Source organism: Copadichromis virginalis, linkage group LG13 (assembly GCF_057382275.1).
Source record: "Copadichromis virginalis isolate Kocher_CV1m ecotype Utaka linkage group LG13, C_Virginalis_male_GT1.1, whole genome shotgun sequence".
NCBI lineage: Eukaryota > Metazoa > Chordata > Actinopteri > Cichliformes > Cichlidae > Copadichromis > Copadichromis virginalis.
Genome location: NC_140630.1, coordinates 24,389,027 through 24,409,721, shown reverse-complemented (window position 1 = coordinate 24,409,721; position 20,695 = coordinate 24,389,027). Strand labels below are relative to the sequence as shown.

Sequence of the window (20,695 nt, the reverse complement as noted above, 5' to 3'; positions counted from 1 at the left end):
GAGAGCACGATTTTGCATAAAATGAGAATCACGATTTTTTGGCTTAGAATTGAGATCACGATTCTCTCACGATTTTCTTTTCCAGTATAAATATTTATTGCACTTATTAACTGCACATCAACTTCGTAACAGTTGAGACTGAACATAAAAACAATAAATAAACATAAAAACAACAAATGTCTCACGTTTTGTTGTTGCCGCAAAATGTTGTACTGCTTGAAATTCCGTCTCCACCGTTGCTCGACACTGCATGTATAGAGCAGGTAGTGCAACAATAGAAAAATAGTTGCGGGACGGCACTGTGTAGCGTTTGTCTAGGGTGTTGATCATTTTCCTAAATCCCTCGTTTTGCACAGTGTTGATGGGAGCCATATCTTTGGTCAGGTGATAAGTGATAGCCTCCGTAATTTCTTTGTGCCTGCGGGAGTTCGACGTGTATAGGGAAGCGCTGTATAAGGTTCCCGTTGTTGATGTTTGGGTGGTTGACCGGGACGGATTTTCTCCTGTCACTTTCTCGTCATCCCTGACGTGCTCTCCGTTGTTTTTTCCCCTGCTAATTTTAGCATCACGCGGCACAGCTTCTGTATCACGTGGTATAAGGCTCCGCCCTTGTCATTTGTTGAGCAGGAAGAGTGAGGCTTGTTTTCATGCAGATTACGTCCCGGATCAAAATGCGGTACAGTCGTCGTTGTCTTTTTTTTTCTTTTTCTTTTTCTTTTTTTAAATCATTGTCATTTGGAAATGAGATCGCACATAAGTGTGAATCGAGATTGCGATTTTCTAACGATTAATCGTGCAGCCCTAGTAGAGAGTGATATACAGAAGACTGCGTGTGTCCAGAGTCTGTGGGCTTTTAAGAAATCCATGGAGACTTACCAGTGTCCCTATAAAGTGAGGCCCTATGTATGCATTACCTCCCACCATACCATCAGCACTGGAGCTTTAACCTTTTGATAGCTGCCAGGATTTTTATTTTATTTTATTTTTACTGAGTTGTAGAACGAAAATGCTATAGTCACTAAGGCTGTCTAAGAAATGCGCCATAAGCAGCAGCTTATTTTCAACCATGGAGCCGGCTGTTAAATTTTTCATGACCCGAGTCTTTATTGAGTAGAAACTGATCTCATTCTGCCGCTGTCAGTGTCACTCCAGACTGCTTTATTTTTGGTTAAAGCGGCGATGATTTCAAAGCTCTGTCTTAATGTACCGATATCTTTTGTTTTCCGACCAGAACAGCTTAAACGTCGAATAGGTTTTTGGATGATCAGTAATCAGTGAAGCACTCGTACTCTATCCGAGACAGAAGTACTTTATGACCAATAACAGTGGTGCACATTCACCTCTGGTATTTCTTTTAGATGGCTCATTGTGGAGGGAAAAAAAGCTTTTAAGGCATGATTACACATAAGGCTATTATCCTGGGTGTGCATGTTTGACTGATAGCCAAGTAGAGCATACTAATAATTACAACTTGGACATCATTATTTTCCCTCTCGAAGCCAGAGTGCAGCTTTTGGAGGAGTTGGTGCGTATTTCTATGAAAGGTAGCCGCAGGTGCGTTTTGTCACCCCATGCCAACTCACATTTGTATGTGTTTAATCAAGCACATGTGCCTGGAGAGTATTTTCCACATCAGTAGCGCTAGGTGAATAGCCAGAGAGCTGGTCTTGATTGTAGTGCTGCTGCTATCATCATGCTGACTTTCTGCATGTAGTGGCTGAAGTGGCGCTTAAGGCTTATCATAAATACTGTTCAGTCCTTTTTTTTGTCTTTTTTTTATGACAGAATCTTGGGAAAGAGCCGTTCTCATTAGGTGCATGATGTTGTTATGAGTTGACGAGAGGATGTTTCACATCCCAAAGGCATAGGAATTCCACTTCTTTGAGTTTAGTCATCTTGACTGGTTGATCTTCTGAGCGGGGGAAACAACACAAGATCATTCAGCACTGGCAGAAGCAATGAAAATAAAATAAATAGAAGTAGTCAGTGTTTTTCTCCAGACAGCTGTAGGCCAAATAGCAATCTAATCCGAGGAATGGAGTTTTCTTTTCATAGTTGTGGTTCAGTGCAGGGCGGCAGGGCATTATCGGTGGAAACAACAAACTCTCCTCTGTTTGTGTTGGAATGTGAGCATGACAAATGTAATTCAGGCCTCAGTAGTGTGTTGTTAGCCCTGTCTGGTTAGGTTGTGCATATTTGGCTAGCGCAGCTGTTGAGATAACCCAAACTGCCCTTTCTGAGTCCCCTAGTATGACTTCTCCTTTTAAAAAAAAAGAAAAAAGAAAGGAAATGGGTTAGTGCGTAGAGGACAAAAGGAGACCTGTAATAGTATGAAAGAGGAGGCTGAACACTGGTCTGAAGACTGTAGTGGTACAGCTTTGTGGCACAGCCGTGACTGACAAGAGAGTTGGTGAGACAGTGGAAATGGCTGCTGCGTCATGTAAACCCATAGTTGGCTAGGGCCGCTGGTGCTCAGGCCAGACTGCTACAGACTTATGAGGTGTTTATCGGAGAGGTAGAGAGGCTGGAGGGCGCTGGACTCTGCCCCCGAATCCCATCTGTCAGAATCCCAGAGAGTGTGGAGACGAGGCCGCCTGTTCTGGTTTGACTAGAAAAGCTTACCAGCATTTCACATAAAAGATGCAAATTTGCTAAGCTGCAAGCTTCAGTTATTTTTGTAAAGTTTCCAGGAGAGTGATTATTTCTGATGATTATTTGAAATATCACCTTCTGTTGTTACATATTAGCATAATATTTATATACGGTATACAAGGGATGGCAGACTCGCTTTAGCTAATAGGCCACATATGGCTAAAATGAGCTGCAAGAGTGAAATGATTGTATAATAACCTGTCTTTCTTTTCAAGTAAAGATATAAACATTCAGAATTAGAATAATTAGAATAAGTGCGGTTTCAACAACACGTCTTATTAGGACCGATTTATCGGCAGACCGATATTATCAGCTTTATTATTTAGCTATTTGTTGATCGTTCTGCATTTATAGCGGTTGGTAAATCTTTTTTTTTTTTAAAGAGACTGAAGAAACACTCTACGATGTTACAAGTACTGATGTTGCATAGCTTGTCCACTAGAGGGCAGCCTGCAGATTTCCTGTAGGCAGCACATGGGGTTTGAACGCCACAGACACAACAATCAAGAGTATAAACGGGGAAATCTGTTTAATGTTTTGTGTTTCTGAAAGGAAAAATAAATAAATATAATCCACTTGGAATATCAGATTTTTAAATCTCCAAATATCGGTATTGGATTAAAAAAAAAAAAATCATATCTGTCAGGCTGAAATCAAGAAATAATTTGTAATGCGAGCCTGTGTAGTAAAGTTAAGATATTAAAGCTATGACTGTAAATTTTACACTACAAGTGGGCCAGATTAGACCCTGTGGCAGGCCCACACTGGCCTGCGGGCTGCATGTTTGACACCGCTCACATATACTGTTTCTACCCCCTCATGGTAATTTGGGTTAGAGAATTCTGGAGGGATTTTGGGGGCCATATATCCAACCATTTGTAAATAATCAACCATTGTGAAAATAATCTTTTCAGTGTTTAACTCAGTTTGAGTGGTTTGAAGACAAAGTTAGGCAGGCATGGTTGAGATGCTTTGGAAATGTGCAGAGGAGGATAGTGGATATTTTGGACAAAAGATGTGGAAGATGGAGCTCCCAGGCACAAGAAAAATACGTAGTAGATGTAGTGAATGAGGACATGCAGAGGGTTAGTGTGGGATGGGGGCAGATGATCCGCTGTGACGACCCCTAAAGGCTGCAGCCGAAAGAAGAAGGAGGAGGATTTTAACTCTACGGGACAAACTAATTAACACCATGTCCTGAAGACAGCTCTACAGGCAATTCTAATGCAGGCCTACATCTAATAGCAATAAAAACCCATTAAAGTGCAGGCAGTTACATGTTTGACCACTAATTACTGATAGTTAGAGCAGTATGAGTGTTTTCTGTGTTTATAATGTCTTCACTGTTCTGCCTAGTTTGTGTGATATGGTAGCAGGAAGTTGTCAGTCTGTCACTTGTTTTTGCTTAAACAAATCACACACGTTTCAAAGGCGAGATGCAGCCAACAGCACAAGGCGCCGTGCACCTGCAGAACGTTGAAGTAGCAGCTGCTTCTCCCAGAGCCGCTGTGCTCGCTTCTTCTGTGCACTCCATCAATGCGGAAGTCCTCTGAGTTTAGTTTTTTCCCCCATTTCCATGTCACTCCATGGAAGCAGGTCATTTTAGGCATTTCTGAGCTCGATAGGTTACAATAAGCTAAGGTTCTAATTAGGATTGAGATTTGTAAAGCTCACAAATTACCAAGCATCCTGACAGGATTAGGACTTTGGAGCATATCAGGCCTGAAAAAGTGGTTCGGTCATGACACAAGTATGTGCCATGGTGGACTGCATGCAGCTGGCGTTAGCAATTAGTTCCTCTTCACTGCTTCAAGTACAGCTAACCGCTGGTGTAGTTTTTAGCTGGAATGACAACCTGTGCACTCTTTGCTCTCCTCGTGGGAACAATGAACAACTGTTATGAACAGCCCCCACAAATTATGTGGTTTGAATCTCTTAAAGCGTAGAAAATGAAAATGTCGCAATAAAAGGGAAAAAAAAAGGAGAGGTGTGCATCTCACCAAGTCTTACAAGTTATCATCTTGTCGTGTGAAATTGAACAGGTACAATTTGCAAGGGAAAATGGTTTTATATGGTAATGAGTAATGAGCAGAACCAACTTCCTGCTGTGAATAACTTCATTTGAAATTGATTGTTCTTGTTACTTTTTGAGCATCTCCATTCCATCTGGCGCTCATTCACTGATTTCATTCAGACAAGATGAGAGGTCTTCTTCTTTTTCAGTGTACTGCAGAAGTGCTACATGTGTTTGAGCTGCTTTCCTTGCTTTCAGGAGTAGCAGGAAGTGTGGCCCACTTTGGTTCTTATTCTAGAAAGATGTCTAAATATACCGCTGTTAGGCTGGGCTTTTTTCCTCCAGTCTAACTGAAACAACCTCAGTAAATTCATCTTCACACTGTATGAAGCACAAACATCATGTGCCCCCATCTATAGACAGAAGGTCTGCTTTCTCTGTGTACTCTACCCTCTGCAAATCTGTTCTTGGAGGAAGCTGGGGAGGGGGGTGTTGAACCATTGATGACACAAGATGGTGCTGTGTGTTTCGGATAGCTTCTTCTTTGTAGGCATCAAAGCTGTAGTGAAGTGGCCTTTTTGTTTGCTCCCTCAGAGGCTTGTTTTCCAAAACCCAGAGCAGATGGTATGTGTATTCCATGGATGAATCACTGAGCCGGGTGGGTTTTTTGCGTCGTTGCCCTGGACTCTGTTATGCCTGTATGTGTGCGTCCTCCTGCTTTAGCTTTGTGAATACACCTGTGTCATTAAGTTGTATTGTATTAAAAAGGGTTTGAACTCTGTGTCATTTTTTTATTTCTTCAGACTCTGGAGGAGCCCCCCTACCTGACAGTAGGGACGGATGTGAGCGCCAAGTACCGAGGGGCTTTCTGTGAAGCCAAGATTAAGACTGCCAAGAGGCTAGTCAAGGCCAAGGTAAGTCATATTTCAAAGTGCTTATGATCCAACATTAATATTTAATTATCTGTCTGTGTTGTGTATGAAGTGGATAGCAGCCGGGCCGGGGGGGTGCTCTTGTCTTTGTGTGAAGCGGCTACAATCAACATCACACAGCACTGCTTTATTGTGCATCCAGAGCTGTTGGTTTGGACACAGACACATTATCCAAAACGTTCCTTCAGAGCCCGGGTTAGCCTGGGATAATTGGATAAAGATCCTTCTATTAGATAATAGAGTCTGCCACAGTCAAACCAGGATTAGTTTCTTATTTCCAGTGTTGCCAGAAATCCAGCTGTGCTGCTCACACGCTGGAGGCCCGTCACCTGGTTTACGCCGTCAGTCAGAGGCCGATCAAGAGCCCAGCTGCGGCAGATGCGAGATCACCCGGTACCCGTTGCATCCTCGAGCGCACCTCTCACCCGGAGCTTCTCTGCTTTGTCACGGCCTCGAGAGCGATTGCCGCCTCCCCATTGGTTTTCAGCCCTCCTGATGAAGGTTTTGCATGATACACGTAATACGGTATCTCATTTCCCAGTGGGGCTGGAGCATCTGGATAATACAATAGAGACAGATCGCTTGTCTCTCATTCTGCTGGAGTGTGTGGGAGGAACAAAGACTGGATGCTGGCTTTTTCACTGTGTCAGTGCACTGTAGTTCCCCCTGTAGAGACAAAAGAGCAGAGATGCTCTGCTATTCCAGCACACCAGCTGAACTCATCAAATAATGTCCTCTTTTTGTCTCATAGACGGGGGACAAACACCATGACAAAGTAGACCACGCAATGTTCTTAGTTTAAATGATGCCGGCTGAAATGAATCTAATAGGACAGTCTCAGCTCATAAATTAATTACCATACTAATTAGATGAGAGTAGGGTTTGTTGTTTTTTCCCGGGTAGCTGCGATGTGAATGTGGAGCTCGGTTACACAAATGTTGAAACATGGCAATTATTCCGTGGTCGTTGTGAGTCTGAATATTCCGCTGTAATGAATTTCTTCGTAGCTCTTTGGTTCATTAATCTCTGTCTGCTTGTTTATCAAAGTCGATGTTTGCAGCGTACAGCGCCGGTGTCTTTTGAGTGATTTTTAAGGCTTAGTGGAGGAAAAAAACAAACACGTGGTTAAGATTGAGCTGCGCTAGAGAACACGTAAGACACCGATTAACACCATGTTAGTATCAATCACTGCAGTTAGGACTAATGCTGAGTATTTATATATAAGTCTTTGTAGTATTTTTATATGCATGCAAACAAAAGAGTGTCTCAGATGAAGCAATTGTGAAATCTCGTTGTGAGGTTCTTCTGATTCATTTAAAGAGTAAATGGATGAAGCTGCACGTACTAACAGCTTTGAAGTACTCGTGGAGAACAGATGAACACCAGCTCCTTCTCTTAAACACATTTCCCGGTTCTTTGAGCACTTGCAGACCACACTGAGAGAAAGCCCACTCCTCTTTAGGATGGTGCTGTTTCAGAAATGTCACGCTCAAACAAGTGCTGACTAACTCAGTCGTGTGAATGCCACTCATGATGTAACCTAACCTTCCTAAAACTGATTAAAATTCCACTTCTGTGCATTTGAGGTGCCTCACAAAGTCTGCAGTTTTATCCTTGTGGTTATGTCGCTTTAGCAAAAAAGGCACCAGAAAGCTTCACCATTGCTCTTTTATCTATTTATCCCCCCCCCCCCCCATTTTAAATGACACTATTTCTAGGCTTCAGATTAGGTTACTGTAGATTAAATATTTATGTGGGTTTTCCTTATTTAAACAGCCAGGTGTTTGACTTTTGGAGGTAAATATTGATGTCATTGTCCTGTTAATCTGTGCTCCTGCTGTGTGGCACGAAGCGATACTTCGAGGCAGTTGTAATGGAGGGAAAGTCGATTAAATAGATGCGAACATGTGAGGTGAAGAAAAGCAGATTTATAAAGGCACAAATGGTGAAGGTGTGTACTCCCGAAACATATCTTTTTCAGCATAAATAATAAATGTTGAAAAAAACAACATATAAAAATCAGAACAGTGGAGGGCTTTATTACTGTGTCAAATCCTTTTAGCTGTTTATGGCCACAGAATCCACCTTTGCTTGAATAAAGCAGTCACTTCTCACAGCTCTCGTTTCCTGCTGAGAGAAAACGGAGCATGAAGGACTACTGGCTCCTCATAAATCTGTTCACAGCATAAAATTGCTGCGCCGAGGCTCTGTTGTATCAGAAATATGGTTTCATATCTTATTCCAATATTTGTTATCAAGCCTAAGTGGCTGTGCCGTGTGTACGGCTCGCAGTTAGGAAGTCGTCAGAGCGCTCTGCCGTTATTGAAGCCAAGGCCTCGGACAGCGGGAGTCACCCTACCTAAAGTCTGGGGGGAGTCGAGCTTCTTGCCATCCCCAGAGAAGAAAGGGATTCCTTTATTCCCCCAGTCGGGAATGTTATTATCTCCATAACTGATGAAATGCTACCCGAGGAAGCTTTTTATTTCCCCCCCTATTTTATTACCTGACAATCTTACAGTATGCATTTCTTTCATTCATTGTCTTGATTGTGCATTCACAGCGAGACCTTGATTGCTGCTTCTGCTGTTGTTATATTTGAAACTGACTCGAGCATTGTCTGAATTTGTTACCCGCAGGCTTGTTTTCTGGGATGAGGTGCTTAACTTTTTTTTTTTAGCCCCGTTCTCTCCTCTGTACAGCACCTTATTCTAAACTGAATCACAGTCAATAAAAGTGATGCCAGTTTTCCATTATAATTATGTTACAATTTTTTTGTGTGCATATGCTCTCAATAAAAGTGATGCCAGTTGTCCAAAAGTGATCCATTTAAAACTATTCATTGTTAAATAGATCACTTTCAAGTATTGATGCTATCACATTAATATCGATCTGATACCAATACTAGTGTTGGTATCGATACTGTTGATATTTGGATCCATCTGCCCACATCTACTAAAAAGATCCTGCACTTCTGGCTGCTTTCAAACTTTTGCACATGCTCTCTGGAAAAGACGTGGCAGTAGATGGCTCTTAAGTGCGTGTGTGCCTGCCTTGTGGCCTTTTCTGTCTCACAGTAATGCCAGGTTGCCATGCAGATACAAGATTACCACAGCGTGATCAGATTATGATCTGCCGTGGCTCACTTAGGGGGTGGACGTTGCAGATGTAGAGAGCGGGGGATGGTCAGATGTTCGGCATCAACTGAGGGTTCAGTCATTGTGTAAAAGTCCTACAGTATTAGGAGAGACTTGCTGCCTGTGTAAGCAGGATGATTGGTGTGATCCGGTCAGATCTTTAGGTAATTGTTTTGTTTATGCTGTTACTGATTCTACTCTACTGTTGCCTCCCACCTTCCCCAGGTGACCTTTAAAACAGATCTGACCACAGCTGAGGTTCACGATGAAAACATCAAAGGACCTCTAAAGGTAAGGCAGGAAAGATGGAGACCTATTATTATTATTATTATTATTATTATTATTCAGTATTAGTCATGAATCCCTCCTGTCTGAATTTAAGACTCCTTATTTTATTTTATTTATTTATTTTTAGCTTCACTCCTGTTTGTATCTAAGCTACACTTCACCCTCCCTTTGCATAAAAGCGCACGGGGCAGCAAAGCATTAGCTTTGCAATTTAATTTCACTACATTAAGGGTTTATGTAGCAGCAGTATCATCTTCTCATTACTTGAAAATACATCATTTAGATTTATCACCACAATATAATAATAATTAGTGCACTGACTGGCAGAATAACAGCAGTGTATCCGTCCCACAGGTGGGTGCTGTTGTGGAGGTGAAGAATCAGGATGGAGTTTACCAAGAAGCCACAATCAATAAGCTGACCGATGCTAGTATATATACAGTTGGTAAGTCAATAACAAGCTGTCTGCCTTGCCTCCTTCCTCTCACACTCTTCTTTACTCTACCACTACCTCATAAAAAACATGTTTGCACTGACAGAAAATCTGCTCTTATATAACTATCATTAGCTTACAGCTTTAAGTGTTTAAGGTATGTGCTAACTAAAAATAAAGACAAGATGATAGTTTGTTAAATTTCGTTGAAGTTGAATAAACTCCTTGCTATCTAAAACATAACGGGACACCAGAGTAAATTCTCGAGCATCTCACACTTCTGATAATCAGCTGTCTGCTTGACGTTTATTCAGCTGTGTAAAAACTATAACTTTAATCTCAGCCAAACCGATTTACTCAGGAACAAATAAAATACTACAAAAAAAAGCCAAACAATAACATTTTTAAGTTATCTAAGTGACTTATATATATGTTTAACCTGAGTAGCGAAACACGGTGGTGGGTTTGAAAACGATTTGCTGGGAGTCCGGTGTTCTCACGGGCTCTAGTGAGCCTTGCCCCCGGCTAGCTATCGAGCTAGTGGGTAACAGACGTCTCCGAAAACGTCGGAGTGCTTTTGAAAATATGTGGTGTCTTGATAACCTGAGCAGATATTTGAGGTTTACGCAGCTACATTCTCGCCTGAAAATATGTTGAATGTTTATTTTGTGACCCAGAAAGAATAATAAGAGTAATATTAAAACTAACTAGCTGCCGCCATTGTTGGAAACTGAGCTGGCTTGCGCTATGAATTCTGGGACACAGCTACTTCTTCTTCTTCGGGGTTTAACGGCAGCTGGCATCCTTGTACATGCAGTGCTGCCATCTTCTGTTTCAGTCCGTTATTACACTCTTAAATCCTGCTACTTATTCCTGCAGCTTTTGTGATCTTACAAAGCTTCAAACAACGCGTCGACTATTAGATCAGTCGTCGACGATTTTGATAGTCGACGTAATCGTGACTAGTCGACTAATCGTGGCAGCCCTAGTGCATGGAAAGATTAACTGTGCTGATACTTTTGGCTGCTCTCTTATTCACCTCAGCAGGTAGCTCCACATATTTCAGTTGAAAACTATTTATTTATTTTACACCTTATGCCCTCCCTGACTCATCCCCAGTGGGATTTGAGTCTCCTGCTGGGACCATTAGGCCAGTGTGTAAACCACTACTCTAAGGCTACGTTCACACTGCAGGTCTCAATGGTCAAATCCGATTTTTTTTGTCTGCTTGTTCACACTACAAATAAAATGCGACAGCAAACGCGCTCTAGTGTGAATGCTCAAAGCGGCCCGCATGCGCAAAAGAAGACGTCACACACAACGCGCTCTGTACACCCAGAGCAAACGATATTGTTTGACTGATGGGCCTTAATATAAAGACTTCGGACTTTACGTTTCCCAATTTTTGCTTTAAGTTTTGTTATTTACATAACAATGTAGATAACCTAATAATTATCCTTATTGCTGTTTTAGAGGAGCGGTGCTTCAAAGGATAGTTGCAGATTTCTGTCAGAATCTGCAGATTATACAGTACAAATAAAATATACGTGAAAATAAAATGTTCATGTTTCCCCAACGTTGTCTTCCCAACAGTTTCACTAACATCTACACTTATTGGCCAGGAAGCGTTTGCGATGTCTTCTCGGGCGCTGATAATTGGTGTCTGTCTTGTGTCGGTGACGTAAAAGACGGATTTAATGCGACATGACTGTTCAAACAACAGTCGCTTTCTAAAACATCGGATATGTATCGGATTCAGTACCACATACGAAAGTGACCCAGATCGGATTTGAAAATATCGGATTTGTGCCGTTCACACTGTCATACCATGATCGGATATGGGTCGCATAGGGTCAAAAAAATCGGATTTGATGCGCTTTCGCCTGCAGTGTGAACACAGCCTAAGAAACCACAGGACAAATACTAGGCTGGACCTACTTTTGCTTTCTGAACTGCCTTAATTCAACAAGTTTTTGGAAACATCGCTTAGAGATTTTGGTCCATATTTAAATGATGGCGTCAGCTGCACATCCATGATTCTCCATTTCCCCATGGTTTCATGTTGTTTACACTGGTTGGTGACCCTGTGTGAACTGTAGGCTTAGTTTCCTGTTCTTAGTTGGCAGGAGTGACACCCGGTGTGGTCTTCTGCTGCTGTAGCAAATCTGCTTCAGGGTTTGATGTCCCTTGGTTGCCTTGCTATCAGCTTGAAGCAGTCTGACCATTCTCCTCTGACCTCTGACATCAACAAGACACTTTCCCCCAGAGAACTGTGCCTCCTGGGATCTTTTCTCTTTTTCAGATCGTTCTCTGTAAGCCTTAGAGATGGTTATATGGGAAAATACCAGTCACTTAAATCACCTGCTGTCATGTTATTGCCTGATTACGTACTAGCATTAATGAGCACTTTAACAGATGATGAAGTGGCCAGTAGGTGTATTTGGCTAAATAGCGGAAACCAAAAGTGTCTTATTAGCAATTAGTATATAGTTAGCTAAAACAATGAATAATTTAGAGTATCTATGTATGAATACATGAAGTTTAAACTAATCTTAACACCAGAAAGAACAACCAGAAGAACACTGTGGGCCAAAAAGACGGGAATCACTGTAATATAACACAAGATAGCAAGTGAGAAATGCTGGTGATGCTACATGTAGGGGGATGAAGTGTGATATCAATCATTTGCTCTATAAAAAGTTCAAAATAAATATGACAGGGTGGTGAGAACCTCAAAAACCCCAAGTTTTAGCTTCTAACTGAACAGATTTGGTGTTGGGGTTTGTTTTTGGTTTTTTTTTGTGCCCACAGTTTGTAATTGCGAGTCTGTCAAGAGCACGCAGTTACATTGTTGGATAATCCAGAGTACACAGCATATAGACTTGCTGCAAAGCTTTCCAGTCTCTCGGCAGCTGCTCGTCACTTAAGAGCACCCGTGGGGGTTTTCTGCGCCTTGAAAACACTCATCTCGGCACATTTTCATTCTTTTCATTCGCTGGTGGGGAAAACAAAAACATAACTCACTGTTGAAGTTACCTCAAGTGTTCCCCTCATTGTTGTCTACAAGTACGTTTGAACAATGAACAACCCAGGGTTTGTCTTTGCGATCCAAGAGACTGTTTTAAGAGTCCTTGAGGTCATTATTATTAAATTTAATGTTAGATTTAGTGCTCTTTCACATGTGAGCGCATTTTACAAATGGCTGCTCATTTATGGATAAAATATCAGAGAGATATGAATTAAATTGAGACGCTTCTCCTCACGTCTTTATTTTGCTGTTTACTCAGCTCTGTGTAGCAGAGGGTCCTTGAAGCTCGAGTAAATCTGTGAGCTGAAAGTAACCGTGGCTGCCTGCTGGAGAACGTATGAGCCTTAAAAGACGAGCATCATTTGTTTGCAGTATATCTGAGGCGCGATGGCATTTTGCAACTGAGGCAGGAGTCTGTCTGTGCTTGAGTTTGTTTTTGTGTGGGCGCGGGGGTACCGGTGGGCTCGCAGTCTGATAGTTGGTCTTTTATCTCCGCAGTGTTTGATGACGGCGATGAGAAGACCCTGAGGCGTTCCTCCCTCTGCCTGAAAGGAGCGCGTCACTTTGCGGAGAGCGAGGCAAGTATCTCACTGCCCCTCAGTCCCATAACAGCCTCATCTCTGCTTTCTGGGGAAATGAAGCTCATTTTGTGTATAAATCCATTTATAAGTGTGCGAATAGAGGGTAAACCTTTTTGTCCGGTTGTGTTCTCTCCACCGCAGACACTTGACCGACTCCCTCTCACCAACCCCGAGCACTTCGGCACACCCGTCATCGGCAAGAAGGGGAACCGCGGTCGGCGATCAAACCCGATGTGAGTATCATCCACTGGTCTCTGTGCTCAATCCCGCAGCGCTCATATTTAGCTTCATTTTATCAGAGGCCTGTGATGCCAGTGGGAAGGTATTTTCTGTTCCGATCCTCCGACATCAGAAACAGACTCGCCCTGCTCTAAGTGTGCTGACAGCAGTTGAAATGAAAGATTTACTCTCATCTCCATCCCCTCATAAAGAGCCCCCGAGGCCTGGAAGGAGAGAGAGCCTGCTCGCCTCCTCCAGCTCTTTAATCATAGCGGGCTCCCTGAGTGTGTGCGCATGCATGCTGGAGAGGCAGAATGAGCGTGGCACAGTCCTGCTGAACGTTATCTCTTTTTTTTTAAATTATTTATTTAATTTTCCCTGCTTTGAGTCTAATGTTGCAGTGAGTGTTTTATGCTCTGATGTCCCTGCTCCTGGGAGACGGCACAGTTTTCATCGAGGGAATAAGAACTGCTGAGGGTCTTCTTCTTTTTTTTTTTTTGGTGCTGGGTATATTCGTAGCTCCTCTCTGGTATAAAGAGGACACTTGGCTAGATAATCTTATTCTCTTGCTAATGGGGCCCAGAGAAGTCAATATTACTCTAAGCATTGATGCAATATTGACTCGGAGCGGTCCCAGCTGCACATTAGCACCTCGGACCTTTTGTTTCTTTAGCGTGCACTAATAGTGTTTCAGCTTTTGAACTGCAGGGATTGGCTGCTCTGTAAAGATAGCAGCCACAAGGCCTGCTTTTAAGTTGTTGTTTAAAAAAAGGGGGGTGGGGGGTGTATAGTTTGACTTGTTGGAAAACATGCTAATTTGCCCTCCTGAGTTAAATGAGAGGAGAAATATGCATTAACATAAACACAGGAAACAGAGGAAATAAGTTTATGTAGCTGTGAGTTTGCCAGACGACAGAGAAGGAGTCACTGACCATGCCAAGAAATAGACGAGCTGTTAATTAATGATATTTTTAGGTTGCTTTAAGGCTTATTTTACTTTGTTTTTTAAGGAGCATAAGGAGAGCTGTTACCCGTGTTGTTTGGTGGTAAGAGTGCCATCAATTGTCTCCTCCAACAAGAAAAAGCGAGTGTATCTCAGAATGTGTTTATTTAAATTGCTGCCTTTAAAAGCAACGACAACTGTAAAGCAATCCCTGCAACATCAGTCTTTACAAGTGGAGAAAACGTTTCTTTTTTTTCCCCTAAATGAATAATAGTCTGTGCCTCATTGAAGAGTTAGTGTTTTCTTTGTGACTTTGATTCACAGCTTAGTTGTTGTTGTTGTTGTAATAGTAGCAGCCTGGCTGATTTACAGCTCTTGAGTGGTGCCAAATGCTGCGTGTGTTTATATGTACATAGAGCTGTGCTCAGAGCCCCGTGAGCCATAAAAAGAGAAAAGCAGGGTCTGTTTGCCTCTCGGTGCTTCCTGCATGATCACTCAGAGACGAGGCTATCTGTCAGGGCTCTGCCCGAGCATCAGGAAGACTGTCAGACGGCACACAGCGAGCCGGCTCCTTTTTACCCACCGATCCTAATGAGTGAGCTCATCAGTAGAGGCAACCTTATGTCTCACTGTGCTACATGATAAGACAATGATGGATTGTTAGGTGGAGACTGGTGGAGGTGTTGTTTTTAATCTGAGGAGCAGTTAAATGATGACTTGGTTATCAGAAATCATCTGCCTCCCCCTTTTTTCCCTTTTTTAAATTGAGACACGCAGTTTTCTGTAACTGAAATATAAATGGAATACGACCATTCACGGCGCCTCTTTATTATATTATATTGCATAACACAGAGAAAAGCAGCAAATACTCAGAATCAGATTCATTACTTAGGAATGTTTGGCATTTTTGCTAAGTGGCTTTTAAAATCAACAGCAGCTCTCACGTGGTATACTTGAATTCGTGTAATGAAGGTAAAATGGTGTAAATGGTGTAATATATGAATGCTCGCTGTGCCGTTCTGTCCATTGAGCAAAGTCTCCCTTCCTCCCACAGTCAAGAGGAGGAGTTGTCCTCATCCTCCAGTGAAGAGGAGGAGAGCGATCAGCGGCAGAATGAAGACCTGTTCGGCAAGGTGGTCTGCGTGGAAGGGGTTCCCACCGGGGACAAAAAGAAGACTACGTGGTATCCTGCTCTGGTGAGCTGATAAGCTTTCCTTCCTTTGCTGCTCTCTGCAGCATCGCTGTGGAGGAACGGGGGCTGCTGCTGCTGCCGGGCTTCCAGTGAAGTCACGGCATTATGCAGTTTCATCAAAATGCCTGCTTATGTAACCTTAGCACTCAGCAGGATTATGTTATTGTGCTAGAATCTGCCTTCCATCAAATGCTGTAATATGCATGTAATAACATTTCATATCCAGACAGACTTCATGTTCCGACTTGAAGGACGAAAAAGAGCTCGAGTCTTATTTTGCAGAAGAAAAAACCCCCGTCTTGTTTTCCATGATGTGTGCGAAATGTCAGACAGACATCAGTTTGATGTCTTCAGTCTTTGCCTATCCATTTCCATCCACCCAGCTGTAACTCTCAGTCACCGTTAGCGCACAATGAAATAGTGACAGGCCTTGTTTGTTTGTGTAAGTGTTACAAGTAGAACTGGGAGAATAGGAGAGGGTGGGGAAAGCTGTCCCTTTTACTGTGTAGTCAGCAGGGGCCCCGCCTCCAGGATTTGTTGTTCTTGGCTTGCTACTGACTGAGCTCCATGCTGCCTCCTTGTGACAGTTGAGAGAAGTGCACTGCACAGTAGCCTGTCATTGTTTACACTGCAACCATATGGCAGAGGGGTGGAGTAGGTACACTGGCAGCTGTCTCGTGCAACAGATGATGCGCGGCTGTGATAGACAGGGGCTCTTTTGGGTGGCCTTGTTATGTAAAAGTTCTAAGACACGAGCGTGCACGTGTGAGCGTATGTGACAGAGCTCGAAATCACACAGCAGGCGTGAGTCATGGACCTGAAGTGAAAGCATCCAATCCCGTGAGCCTGAGTGTACGCAGGTCTGCTGGAAATGCGCTGCTTCCTTTGGGTTAGACCCCGGCAGGAGTAGCAGCCCTCACGTTAGTTCTCCTCCTCAGCTCCAGCTGCTAATGATGCTGGCGGGTGCCCACCCCTCGTCATCTCTCGCTCTTCATCTCTCCTGCTAGTTTGATTTTGTATCATAGGCAGCACATTTTGTAATCAATTAGTGTGCCCTTTTGCTGAAACCGCTTTAGTCATTAAGTCATTCTCTGATACACCCCCACCCCTCCCCTATTCTTCTTCTTTTTATTGCCTCAGCACCACCTCACGTGACCTTTTTCTGACTTTCTCTTGTTTCTGTGCAACAAGGTCATCTCCCCCGACTGCCACGAAGACATGACCGTGAAGAAGGACAACGTCTTTGTGCGCTCGTTCAAGGATGGAAAATTGTGAGTCATTAATAATTCGCCCAAAGCGACATTTACATTCTGTTGTGTTAAGCTGCTTCTGCACTAATCATTATTAGTAGCTTATCCAGCATAATTTATGATGCAATCAATGAAAAGTGAGACAGAGGGAACTTGGGCCGCTTGTCGGCCACAAAACTAAGAGGTAGTAAAGCTGTGGCGTGCAGATGCTTTGCGCTGGCCCTTGATCATTTATATAAGTTGTTCTTGATTCATTTTTGTTTGTAAGTCAATTTGCACACTAACCATTTAATACTAATGTAAAGTACGGCCATTGTGGCTCTGTCAGATAACATTTGTATTTCTTGACTAAGTAATTGTGCGTGTGTTTGGTGAATGAATTCAAATCTCCATTGATTAGAGGAATATAGGCTCATATAGGCCTCAAGCACACAGCCTTCCTCTGCAGCATCGCCTATTGTTATTTTATTTGTCCTGAGGCTGTGAGTTACTGGTGTGGAGAGGTAGTGTAGCTTCCCTGCAGCCTGCCCTCGGCATAGAACCACACAGCCAGATTGTTTTGTCTGTGGTAAAGAAAGAAATAAGTCCTGTCAAGAGCTCAGCTGGCGGTTGTGTTACTGCAGCCTTTCTTCATGTGGGTAGAAACATAGCCCACACTCAGCATAAATTAATCTGGCGCTTGTTCGCCCGCTCCAAAGACTACTTTCCTGTCTGTTTGAATTCCCGCAATGACTAAATACACTTGCTTTAAAAGGAATCTTGAGCGAGTCGCCGGCGTGACCTCCTTAATCTGCGGCTGAAGACAAATATGCAGCACAGGAAGTCTTATCACTCGGTTAAAGGTAGAGCTGATGAAAGGGATAAGATAAAGAATGATAAATCGGAGACCAGCTGGAAGTTGTACGGCTGTGAAGTATTTCCTCTCTGACCGAGGGCACCCTGTGAAAAACCTGTGTGGTGTTTTTTTTTGTCTTGTTTGCAAGTGGAATCGCATTGGAGTACTTTTTCTTTCTGCTCTGCAGCTATTTGATTTAAGTCGCTGAAAGCGCTACTGTGCATCCAGGTGAGATTGCAAAAAACAGCAAATGAAAGGAGGAGGAAAATCTATATGATTGTTTTCAGTTTGTTTCCGTCTCCAATCGGTTTGCTCTCATATGCATTAAGCAAAATTTCCAACATGTGTATCATTATTGTTACGCATAGCATTTTTAGAGTGTAGTAGTGAGACATAAGAAAACACATTTTAAGCACATTTGATTGCTGAGTGTGCATCCTCTCTGTCGCTGCAGTGCTGTGTGATTTCCTTTAGCCCTTTTACTGCTTTCAAGTGCCTTTCCATTCTTCTGCACACACTTGTCACTGTTTATTATTCCACTTTTTATCTTTTCTGACAACCTCTTCTCAGCTATTATCAGGCTGGTGTGGTTTGTTTTTTGAACAAGGGGTTTACATCCATAGGCCACGTGACCTCTCCCGCACAGCACCCGGGGTCAGTGTGTTCGCTTTCCTCAGGAGAGTTGTATATTGTTACTAATAACCATTGAATATGTCTTTCAAAAAAAAAACAATGGCTTGGAAAACATTTTGAGGGAAAGGAAGGTCAGATCCAGGGGTGAGGCAGGAGTTGTCAGGAAGTGGTCTTACTGTTTCCACTGTTACTACAGTAACCAGATCTGACAAGTCTTTCCTGTTTCCACTTTTTTTCCCCCATTTAGCCAGCTTGCAAACTTGTCTGTGTTTTTTAACCTGCAACGGAAAAAGACAGTGTAATGAGCGTGAGTGGGTTTTAAACCTCAGCTAAACAAACCTGCACGTGGTTTCTCCGAGTTACAGACAGGTGTCCTTGTCAGTGCCGTGTTTGTAGTGATTATCTAAGGAAATGCCAGGAAACCGAGCCGTTCTCTCAGTGTGAGGTCGTTTAGCTTTTATACACTTGTTTCTTTAAAATTTCACTCCATGACAAATCTAGTCATTGGATCTGCTCAGCTGCCTACAGATACCACAGCAAATCGCCTCACATTGCTCACCAGCCAAACCTCTGACTGCTTTCAGCTTACAAGCTTCACTGATCCGTGTGTCTGCCAAATCGCCAGCAGCTGACTGTGCCCAGCCGCTTTAGGGGTGCTGTAAGAAAGTAGTCTGTGACCGCTCAGGTTTTTGGAGGCTTTGATTGGCGCACAGCTGTAAGGTTGTTTTAATGAATAAGACTATACGGTAGAGCTCTGAGCTGTTTAGACTTTGTTGTTTTAAGAAAACTTTTTTTTTTCTACTCCACACTTTCTAATCAGAGTTGCTATATTTTTATTTATTTTTTGCAGTTACATGGTGCTACAGAAGGACGTCCGTGAGTTCGACAGCAGCTGCCCTCCAAAAGCTGACGCGAGCCTCAAACCCGGTGAGTTTGAAGTCGGTGCTACAGAAGTGGTGCGCAGCAGAGCATACCTTTTATCAGCCGTCTGCTGGCAGCTCTGTACGCTGACACACTTGGCAGAAAACACTCGCAGAGTGGAAGACCAGAGAAGTTTTGTTTATGTTCTGGAGAGAACGCAGCGGTGGAGAGCTCCTGTCACTCTGCAGTCTATTTTTAAAGTCCTCACTAAACTTTTTTTATAAAAGTGCTACATTATTTTTCATTTTATTCAAATTTTTTTCCACCGCTGAGCTCGTACTCTCGTAATTGCACTTAGCAAACAGCTTTGTATTGTCCCCGTCTTGATATTCACAGGTGGTTGACTCACAACTGTGATATTTTCCGCGTTACAAAAGCGTAAAACAAGCATCTGCCGAGGTGGTTAGATACTGCTAAAACCCACCTGTGACACTGTGGCTGGATGCTTCAGCTGCTGTGCGTCACTGTGCAAACACTGGCAGGTTTTCATGCTTCCAGAGTTCCTGGTCTTTTTTATACTGTAGCTTTTATGTGGGCGTATTATTGTTATTGTTGTATATAGTGTAGAACACATTTTTAAAGGTATAAGTGTGTCGTTTGAGCATGCAGTGATGCACGCACAGCTCCAAGAAGTGTTTACGAGGTTCGATTAATCCGCTCTTTCAGCGCTGGACGCAGCCCTGGAGTTCCAGAGGCAGCTGGTCGTGCCCAGCATCTGGAAGACAGAAGTGAAGGAGGAAAGTTCCAGCAGCGAAGAGGATGATGACGACGAAGAGGAGGAGCAGGAGGAGGATGCGAGTGGTGAAGAGGAGGAGGTAGAGACAGCAGAGCGCACTTATCCTCTTATCCTACAACCTCCCAGATTTAAAAAAAGAAAAAAAGAGAGATGCCAAACTGTCTTGTTTCCTGTCTGCAGGAGGAGGTGGAGCCGTTCCCCGAGGAGAGGGAGAACTTTCTGCAGCAACTCTACAAGTTCATGGAAGACAGAGGTGAGAGCAGGGCAGGGACCAGTGTGATGTTTGAGGTTTATTTTCATTTGTGAGACAGGTTGTGAATTTTGTCTTCTTTTTTTTTTTTTCCTATTAAAAAGAAAAATCATAATTTTCTCCAGCAGACAAACATGTTGTGCTGCTTTTCTTACCACATCCACCTATGCCTTCTGCTTCTCCTCTTCAGGGACTCCCATTAACAAGCGGCCGGTTCTGGGCTACAGGAACCTCAACCTGTTCAAGCTCTACAGGCTGGTGCACAAACTGGGAGGTTTTGACAATGTGAGTGCTACTGCCCGCCCCTGAGAGCAGTTTGATGTCGCTCTCGTTTCGTTTGGTGTCGACTCTCTCTGAATTTTGTCTCCCTTGTTGAGCAGATTGAGAGCGGTTCTGTTTGGAAGCAAGTCTATCAGGATTTGGGAATCCCCGTGCTCAACTCAGCTGCTGGCTACAACGTCAAATGTGCTTACCGCAAGTACGTACAGACACTCCACAGCTCGAAAGCTTTCAAAATGCAAAATCCTCCAGTCGACTTGCTTTTCATCTTTGTGTGATTAACTCTGAGCGACGCAGGTGTGTCGGCGTGCGCACGCTTTGGAGCAGTAAGATTAAACTTTGGAAAATCTAATTGGATGTGTTGAATGTCTCATC

At 43.1% G+C, this 20,695-nt stretch overlaps 1 protein-coding gene across 2 annotated transcripts in view; it reads left to right on the top strand.

Moving 5' to 3' along the window:
• arid4b (AT-rich interaction domain 4B) overlaps window positions 1-20,695 on the top strand; it is a 38,910-nt gene that overhangs the window by 9,121 nt on the left and 9,094 nt on the right. For both annotated transcript variants that reach the window (XM_085478134.1, XM_085478135.1), the window contains exons 3-14: window positions 5,470-5,580; window positions 8,958-9,023; window positions 9,375-9,465; window positions 12,980-13,059; window positions 13,204-13,295; window positions 15,279-15,420; window positions 16,608-16,687; window positions 18,985-19,061; window positions 19,722-19,870; window positions 19,972-20,044; window positions 20,232-20,326; window positions 20,422-20,519. In XM_085478134.1, the coding sequence (XP_085334260.1) occupies window positions 5,470-5,580; window positions 8,958-9,023; window positions 9,375-9,465; window positions 12,980-13,059; window positions 13,204-13,295; window positions 15,279-15,420; window positions 16,608-16,687; window positions 18,985-19,061; window positions 19,722-19,870; window positions 19,972-20,044; window positions 20,232-20,326; window positions 20,422-20,519 (1,154 nt within the window). The remainder of the gene's footprint in view (window positions 1-5,469; window positions 5,581-8,957; window positions 9,024-9,374; window positions 9,466-12,979; window positions 13,060-13,203; window positions 13,296-15,278; window positions 15,421-16,607; window positions 16,688-18,984; window positions 19,062-19,721; window positions 19,871-19,971; window positions 20,045-20,231; window positions 20,327-20,421; window positions 20,520-20,695) is intronic.